This window comes from Anarhichas minor, unplaced genomic scaffold, assembly GCF_050575085.1.
Source record: "Anarhichas minor isolate MPS153535 unplaced genomic scaffold, ASM5057508v1 ptg000002l, whole genome shotgun sequence".
Taxonomy (NCBI): domain Eukaryota; kingdom Metazoa; phylum Chordata; class Actinopteri; order Perciformes; family Anarhichadidae; genus Anarhichas; species Anarhichas minor.
This window is the reverse complement of record NW_027466448.1, coordinates 8,983,308-8,992,933: the sequence shown is the minus strand read 5'-3', so window position 1 is coordinate 8,992,933 and position 9,626 is coordinate 8,983,308. Positions and strand designations below refer to the sequence as shown.

General features: G+C 40.9%; 1 protein-coding gene across 1 annotated transcript; it reads right to left on the bottom strand.

Moving 5' to 3' along the window:
• Positions 1–2,122: 2,122 nt before the first annotated feature.
• On the bottom strand, positions 2,123–8,967 carry ggt1b (gamma-glutamyltransferase 1b). Its single transcript, XM_076088970.1, has 12 exons — positions 8,801–8,967; positions 8,562–8,692; positions 8,349–8,438; positions 7,909–8,101; positions 7,648–7,808; positions 7,085–7,234; positions 5,009–5,145; positions 3,914–4,101; positions 3,680–3,807; positions 3,311–3,423; positions 3,080–3,193; positions 2,123–2,269 (listed from the first exon to the last, which is right to left on the bottom strand). Exons 1-12 carry the CDS (start codon positions 8,965–8,967, stop codon positions 2,123–2,125), a joined length of 1,719 nt encoding a protein of 572 aa, XP_075945085.1.
• Positions 8,968–9,626: the final 659 nt, after the last annotated feature.

Below are 9,626 nucleotides of genomic sequence, written 5' to 3'. Positions count from 1 at the left end.
CGCAGTAATGAGATACATTTCAGGAGAGAGACTTATGAATTACTAATGATTTCTTCAGTGGATTCGGCTCCGTTTTCCTTTGAGGCAGTAGATGTGAGTTATGAGAAGATGCAAATGTTAGCCTGTGTGAGGCACCACTGTCTTTGTTGTATGACAAATGAGTTAATCTGGAGAAGTTGTGACTTGATAGCTTCGTGATACGACCCTCTTTGTATGATTCACAGCCGTTTAAAGCATAATTTTACACTATGCAGAAAATGTTCTTTCACTCAAAGCAGCAGCAGCTAAATAAGTGATGACTTTCACTGTTCGCACACTTTTAAGTCACAAAGCCCCTTGATGAAGCAAATTATCGCAACAGTTACTTATTTTATGTTATTATAGACGCATTTGTGTTCCTCATTATTTTGTAACCGTCATGATGCCATTTATGGCAGCGGGTCGAGTTAAGACCACACAGACTGATATACACAGATTCTTTCATGCCTAAAGGGTAAACAAATATTCAGAGTTGCATAACTCTGAAGTTCATTATAACTATGTGGAAGTGAGATTGTGCTTAATTGGGCCTTAAAGGGAAATTCTAGTGTGACGTGCTCATTTCCGCGCTCTTCATTTAAATAATTATATCCACACCTGGTAATGCAACTGAAGATATATTCATATACATTTTGCAGGACGGATTGGTGGACTTCAGGGCTAAGACACACAGCATGCAATATTGATGTAGTCATTAGATACAGTCTTTCATCCCCCTCTCTCCCCAAATGTCCTGCCACTCTATGCTGCGAATAAAGGCCAGAACACTTGAGACACTTGAATATGACTGGATGTTACAAGTCAGCTGGAAGCCACACAGCTGATGGCTGAGTCATCATAATTAATGCTTTAATTGACTCCAGTGCTCTGCCTGAACAGATGCTTTGATCGAGTCATGGCTCCGTAAGAAACACAACAAAAGGAGAAGGAATTTCATGTTGGCATAGCCGTATGGCGCTAGGGACGACAAAGTTTAATGAGATTAAAGCCTGAGAACCAAGAACCAAGAGACTTTTATACGGTGTTTTAATAATTAATAATTACAGTATCTGCATTTCAAGTGGAAAATCTAGAAATAGAAAAGATCTACAATATCTGCTTCATCAATTTGATGAAAACAAAACATTAAAATTCCAAAATAAATGATCTATTCACACCGAGATTATCCTTCATTTGTTTTTAAATAAATACATGTGTTGTTTAACCACTTAATATTACAACAGTTTTTATCACATATGAACCAGTCATTTGTAGCAAAAAGTCGATAAAGGCAGAATCATTTTACACTTTTATGCACGTCAGTAATTATGTAACACATTTACATTCCAGCTGAGAAAGGAAGAGCCCTGAATCCCAGCAGTGACAGTGAGCAGCAACAGCTGCAATGTTATTATGGGGTCATTACAGGCCGTAGCACTCTGGGTTGTGGGAAATTACTTTAGTCATTAACTAGGACAGTTTATCAGCCCCTGAGGTGTGATAGTCCTTGATTTTAACAGCAGCTCATGCCTGTTTGCCATCATCCCATATGAACGGTTCTGGTGAAATTTGTTAAAGTTTTAAATTACTAAAAACTCATTTGAGGTCTGTTACTTTGGGTTGATTTTTTCTGTGGATATTATCCTTAATTAAGAGTTCAGATTTTTGTAATTGCTCACATCACATCTTTAATGGACAATAACTACGGGAAACGGCTTTATGCTGCTAATGATTTACAAAAGTGCTTCATCAATAGTTAGAAATTATGACCGACACTGATGGTAAAGCTATCCTTTAAAATGACATCCAATGGCTTGTGCATTTCTTAATTACATGAAATGATGAAGTGACATAGAAATGCATGAGACATGAGCATCAATATTCAGAATTCATTTCAGACTGAGGCACTTTTCTTTGGTCATAAAGTCAATCTGTTATCAGAGTTGCGTTGTTATGCAGCACATGAAGGTTAGTCTAACTGAATGAGAGACCGAATGACGTTCCTAGTTCTTTATTAAGTCTTTGATCTCTCAGCTCCTACCTCTGGGGTCAAGGTTCACATGGACAAAAGTCTCTCTGCACAGTCAGAGGTGTGTTTATGACCTCAGTACCCTGCGGCGTATGCCCACTTGCGAGGATCCGACTTAGCGTGGAGTCCGTCTTCATAGCGAACCACCGCCTGCACCACAGCTCCTGTTGATTTCAGGAACTCTGTCTCGTGGTTCTTTAATGCCAAACCAGCCAGGACGCTCTGCAAACAGGAGCATATATGAAGGCTCCATGCAAACCAAGGAGAACTGAATAGGTGCATGAATGATCTGTTTATCACACAGCAGGGTTCAACAACGCTGTGTTCCCAAAGTTCCTCAGGGTCTTCCTGTTAGTGTGTTAACCGTTTTGATAAAAGCGGAACGACGCCCTTTTTGATAATTCATGTTGAGTTACGTCTGTGAAAACAACTTTATAAGCAAAACATCTGAAAACACTGAACTTGTGATGTGCTGCCCGCCACACATTACATTACAGACATTTAGCAGACGCTTTTATCCAAAGCAACTTACAATTCAGATTCTATTACATTCATACACTGTAGGCACAGCTACGGGAGCAATTTTGGGATTAATTGTCTTGCTCTTCGACATGCGACTAACAGAGCCGGGGATCAAACCGCCAACCCTCTAATTGAAGGACGGCCCTGCTCTCCACTTAGCCACAGTCGCCCACCACATCAATGGGATGTTAAAATCGCATTAAATTGAACTTTACATCTCAGTGAAATAATCAAATCAGAAGGTAAGTTCTCCAGCTTCTATTCTTCTATTCATTTCTGACCACAAACTAGACTTTTACCAGTGCTGAGACATTTTTCTCCTTGTTCTCCACATCCCTGAAGGTAAATATAATGAACGGTGTCCGGGGGTGCCGGTCACGACTGAGGTACTGTATCACTGCTCAGTGGTAGCCGGGCTTCTGGTTGAGGGATTGTCTCCCTACACACCACACCCCCATACCCTGCCATTAGTCACATACATCAGTATTGTTTGCGGATTGTGACACTCACTTTGTCAAAGTCAGGCTCTGCTACAGTGGCGTTGGGGCTCAGCTGGTTGTGGAGCCTTGGATCTGACACAGATTTATTCAGGTTGTAGTCGAAGAACAGTGCATTCAGAATCACCTACAAAACAGCAAACATGTCCGCCAATGATAACTTCACAGCAGAGGAGCAAATACCTAGTTATCATAGTACACTTCATTAGTTTCAATGCTACATGTGAGGTGGCTTGTGTCTTACCTGAGCGACTGAGGTGGTGATTTTTGTTCCTCCTGAGCCTCCGACCACCATCTTAACTTTGTTGTTTTTGTCAAAGAGGATGGTTGGACACATGGAAGACATTGGCCTTTTTCCTTTCAACATAATTTAAAGGTAATTTAAGTTAACAAAGTAGTCAAATGAATCAAGTGTATGACCTTTGCAATGTATTATTAATAACTTTATAGAGGTCTGTTTTATTTTGATGTCAAAGAATCCACATTAAATCGACTTTGATTCAATGTTTTAATTTAAAACAAGAAAAGGTGTGTGTGTGTGTGTGTGTGTGTGTGTGTGTGTGTGTGTGTGTATGTGTGTGTGTGTGTGTGCGTGTGTGTGTCATCATCTCACCTGGCCTGATGAAGTTGTTGGGTGAAGGAGGCACTCCGAAGCCGTTTGTGATGAGCGGAGAGCTGAAGTCGTCCATCTCATTGTTGAGAAGTATCCCTGTTGATCTTGACATGACTTTAGAGCCCAAACTGCAGGAAAACAATAACAGTTAAGACATCGGGGGAGTTACAGGCCCGAGACCAATTAACTAAGTTAGTTCAAAGATATTGGTGAAGGTCAAGTAGTAGGACATACAATTGGTTGATGGTGCTGGTGGCAGCCACAGCGCTTCCATCTTCTGCTACTACAGAGAGGTGTGAGGTCCCGTGGTTTTCAGGCAGGTAAAACTCAGGCTCGTAATAGTTCATGTGATGTGTGGAGTCATCTGTGATCTTTTCACGGAGGTCATCGGCATAGGAACTTGAAGTCATATTCTGGATGAGCTTTGGAAGAGAAACACGGACACGGAAATAATTCATATATCTTGTTCCTACAAATCCAAGACAGGCAGAGTGGAGGCTTTTAAATATGTCTCAAGACACTCACGTCTGTGGGATGAAGTAACAGCGATTCAACGATTTCTCCAAAGATGAATCGCTTGTGAAACTCTGCTTTGTGTTTTATTTTTGGTGCACTTCCCCTTCAGAGTCAGTCATTTTACTATTAGAAAAAATTCATTATTCTTCACACTGCAGTCTAAACAGCAGGTGAATATGAATTTGAGAAATTATGTTTATGTTGTAAACTACAAATCTGAACAACATAATGCTAGATTACATTTATCATAAAGAAACATTGTTAAAGACAAATTTGCCATGTTGTAAAATGTTGATACTGAATGTATCTGCAAAATTAGCACTTAATTTATTTTCCTATATATATACATCATTATAATTCCTGCTCAGTGCAATGAAAGCATGATTATTCTACTCTATTTATGGTTGCATTGAGGCGCTCACAGCAGTGGTTAGGAAAAGACTGTGCCCTTGGTTTGAGATTGAAAAAGTCAACAGTAACTTCAAGACTGAGACAAGATATGTTGTCTTTTTTTAAACATTTAACTAAAAACACAATGAACACTTTCCCTAAACGTAACGAGTATCTTGCTGACCTCCTGTGGTATCACCTTGCTGAGATGTACAAGTTCACTCAGGACATCATGACATCACTGGATCATTTCTGACCACAGAAAACACTTCTCAGCTTGTTGCCATATTAATCTTTAACCAAAACGCTTTGTTTGCACGTGATAAAACATTAAATTTAACTATGTGTACTATGTGTGTATTCGAGGATGCCTGACTTGTGGTAGTACACTGCACTACACTCAAGCAGAACCAGTGACCTTACATCTGTGATGTTGAGAAACGCCGGATCTCCAAGTAAGGTCCTCTTTGCATAAGCAAAACGAAAAGCCTCCACGATGCGATGGTAGGTCAGGATCTTTTTCTCTGTGGTTGCCATACTATCCGAGGTGAAGTTGTACCCTGTAGAAAATGTAACAATCATCAGTAGCTTGATATAAACTACAGCTTCACTCACTGTGTTCGTTCGGATGGCTGTTGAGGTAGGAAAGGAGACAGCTGAAATGGACTTGACCCGGCCTGTTCCTGTGTTTCTACTTAGTCTAAAAGCTGCTGTGACCAGACCATGGGTATTAGCCTGAGCTGACAGCCACTGGGGGAAACGGGAGGAGAGGCTGAGGGAACCGGAGAGTTTTGGTTTGATGGGTTTCAGCTGTCAGACAGAGGCAGGAGTCACGGTAAATCAGCAGGACGAAAGTTTTGGGCAGTCACTGAAATGTGTGCATGAAGCCTCGACCGCTCGACTGTGTCCGATTAGAGGTAAATTGGTGAGATTAGTGTTAGCGTGGGAGACAGGGGGCCGCAGTGAGTGGGTGGCCAGTCAGAGGAAAGGAAAGGTTCAGAGAGATTAATTACTTTGGAAGGAAGTTTCTCATGCAATCCTCAAAGGCAGACACTGTCACTGTACTGAAAAGCAGCACAGAGACAGCACGAACATTTTCTGCTATGATCAGCCAACATAGGAGAAAGTTGAATCAGGCAGATTATGATGTACACAGATATAGGTAGCAATAATTTGATTAGCAACATATTAATGAACTTCACTGGTCAGACTCTGAGCCTCTCAGATGTGAAGACACAGACTGCAATTATCTTTGGATCTTAATAACTTCAATCAAACAAAAGCCCTCCTGTCAGGGTTACAGAGTCGTTCCCTCAGGTGTTTTAACTGCATCCTCTAAATTGTTTCAGTAGCTTATTGCTTGATGTGCTTTGGAGGCAGCATCTGTTGCAGCATCAACAGTTCAAGTCCTAATACGTAAAAAGCAAAATAGGCCTTTTGCCAGTGTCTTCTTCCAAGAGTAATTCATACATATGTATGAGGCTGTGTGATCTGTCACATCTATGTTAAAACATTTCATTTCAATTTGGGAAATATACGCTTATTCAAGTGTAAAAGTGGCAATTCACAGGTGATTTGCTGGATTTTTCTTGGCCACAAGATCCAATATGTTTATTTATGAGGTTTAGGTGCTTTAAAAAAACATGAGACCATCTTGAGATGGGATCAGAACAGCTGCAACGACAAATTGGGCCAGGGCCGTTAGCTGAGGGGGCCAATCATCCCTTCCGCACTTCCTAACCTCCTATTTCTGGCGCCATTGCTGTGACTATACCCATCTTCACACTCTGCCTCCGTTTTGATCTCAACTACACACCTGTAAAGGGTCGTGACTGTATCTTGCACGGTTGTGGCGCTTTCATAATGACAAAATCTGTCCACAGACAGAAATACAAACACTCACACACAGACTGACAAGGTTAAAACATTAACAGCGTTGCTGTCGCAGCTGGTGAAGATAGAACCACAACCAGCCTGGCTGTTTCCCCTTTACTCTAGTCTTCATGCTAAGCTAAGTCAGCCGGCTGTTAGCAGTAGCTTACTTGGCGTGAAGACATTTTAAGTTGATTGTATCAATCTTTTCATTTAAAGGCGTTGAAAATTGTTCCTTTTTATTTCAATGCGATTGTACGGCAAAACGTCACACATGCTCTGCCTTTGGTTCTTAAGAAGAAGTCTCGTGTCATTTGGATCCGGGGTTTTTTAGGTCCTAAAAGTGTTGCAGTCATACATGTCATATAATGTATGACTTATTATATAGTAGTGCATGTTACTACTTTGTAAAACAGTTCTACATTACAAATGTGGGTTTCGGTTTTACAAAGTAGATCAAGATTCTGTGAGGTAACTAAGTCAACAAAGCTTTTAGAGTAGATTTACTGTGCAGTAGATCAACATGCTGCTCACAGTGGAGTCTGAGAGTGTGACTGGCAAAGGGAAGGCAGCTCACATGAAAGCACTCCCACTCGGGACATTTTTGGACGAAGTATCAAGGCTTACCATTCAAGATGTTTAATATCAGCGAGAGCACAGGGCCGCTAGCGGGGGCATTGGGAACAGCCATGGTGTACTCCCCCACATTCACCCTTATAGGCTTCTCATCCAAGACAGGCACATAATCCTTCAGATCCGCCATTGTGATGATACCGCCTAAACATGGATTGACACACACTGTGAATGCACACTAGGACAGAACTGGAAAAAATAAATCCTCCTCAAAATTAGATATGCACGGAGAAGTGCATGTATGTTTTAATATACGCCTGAAGTGTTTTTTTTAGCAAAAAACAGAAGTGGCAATGATGATGATGATAATGTCCTTGTGTGTGAGATGAATTCGATGGTACAGAAAGATGATCTAATCTGCAGAAACAGCTGTTTGGATTGTAAAATAAAGTAAAACGATGACTCAATTTGAGAGAAAGACGCAACTTTTTTACTATAATTGTGGAAACTTGAATTTGCTACTAATTATAACGGACTTTTTCATCCAACAAAGAAAATAAGCTTTTCAGGAAACTACATGATTTTAGACAGTAAATACAATAAAAACAAAAACCTACCTGCTGCCTGAATATCTGTCACAAGGTTCTGAGCCAGTTGTCCCTGGTAGAAAGCATTAGGACCCTCTTCTGCTATTTTCTTATAAGTTTCTGCAAGCTTGGTAAATATGATGGTGTCATTTTCTTTCAGGACGTAGCCATCTTTCCCACAAAACACTTCACTGAAATAGAGGAAATGATCTTAAAGTGGGAATGAAACATTCCTATAATCTGAAATAATCACACACTGATCTTAAATTGCTGAGGGTCGATGCCTCTCACCACAGGGCTTCGTCTTTGATGATGGTTTTGTTGTGTCTGGACAAAGCTGAGGCAAGTGCCCTGCCCAAAGGAAAACCCTTTTCTGCAAGATCAATGCTTGGCTGGAACAAGTCTTTCCAAGGCAGTTTGCCGTGTCGTCGGTGTGCCATCTCATAACCTCGAATCTCCCCCGGTACAGCAATAGACAACCCTCCTACCAACCATAGAAGCAAAGGAAACACAGACTTAGATTATTGCCTCACAACATACATACACACATAATGCTTCTAAGACCCACACTGTTTTATTTTTTATTCCTGAGTTTAAGAGTCTGTCAAAGCTCTCAAAGACTACACTCTCTTTTATCTGTTACTATCACAAGGTCATCCTCTTTCATAATAGTGTTAACTGCAGTTTCCGTCAGCTCATTTCCATGTCTGATAGCGCTGGTTAAACATTACCTTTCTGGGATAGATCTGTGCTGTTCCCAAACATGTTCTCCGTTGCATTGCTTGGTGCCGTCTCCCTGGCATCAATGGTCTCAACCATCCCTGTGTACAGGTCACAAACCAGGAGATGCATTTATGATCGAGATAACCATGAAGTCGTGTGAACTTGTTGCGACATTAGAAAGTAAACAGAGGACTTTGTGGTGGCAACGTAAGTGAAAGTACCAGTTTTGGCGTTGTAGATGGTGAAGAAAAGTCCTCCTCCGATGCCCATACTGTGAGCATTCATAAGTCCAACACACAGTAATGCAGCTATAGAGGCATCTACTGCAGACCCCCCTTTCTTCAGTATGTCTCTTCAGTAAAAATGTATAAAAACACAGGGAGAGAAGGGGTGTACGGTTAGTTTTGTTGTTATGTTCATGCTTCTATCTTTATGGATGTTTCAGTCTGTAAGCTCTCACCTGCCGACCTCTGAACACGGCCCAGCATCTGCCGCCACAGCTGCCTTCAAGTACACCTGCTCGCCCGGCTGCTTCCTTCTCCCGACACCAAAGAAGACACCCACGAATGTGGCGACTGATGCCAACAGCAGCAGCGCCAGTGCCGCAATTATCATCTTCTTCACCATATTTATAGCGCAGGAACAATCAATGCTTTATTTAATGCCTGTCAAGAGAAAAAAACATTTACATTTGTGTACATTTTAAATGTATGGAATAGCAGTTGCAAAGAGCTGCACTTTGCAAAATCAGAAACAAGCAAACAGAAATTACACATAGATGTGTATAGATACTGCAACATCAGCAGTATCAATAAATATCCAGACATTTGGAGCAATATTACTCACAAGAAAATGTAAACCCACGTATTGAAATGTTAACATAAAAATGTAATACATGTCAATAAATAACTCTTTAGAGGAGGTAACTTGATACAACAACAATACACACAACCTACAGCATATTTCTTATGGGAATAAAGCAAATGTTGCCGTCTTAATAGTAGCAAAAAAGAGGACAAATATAAGTGTTTTTATTACTGTCTGGCATAAACTCTTTTTATAATTCTGATTCTTAGCAGGACTGAAGTTTAAGATTAGCTCATTAACCGAGAGCTGCATCTGTGTTCTGTTGCAGCATGTGCCAACTCAAAATATAAGTAACCAAGTAACAGAGTAATAAGTGAGGCAGAAGTTAGTGTTGGACTAATTAGCTCACACGCTGTCACGCCTTTACGACTGCGAGAGAGAATGACAAGTGAAATGATGGTGGCGCTGGACCTATTGAG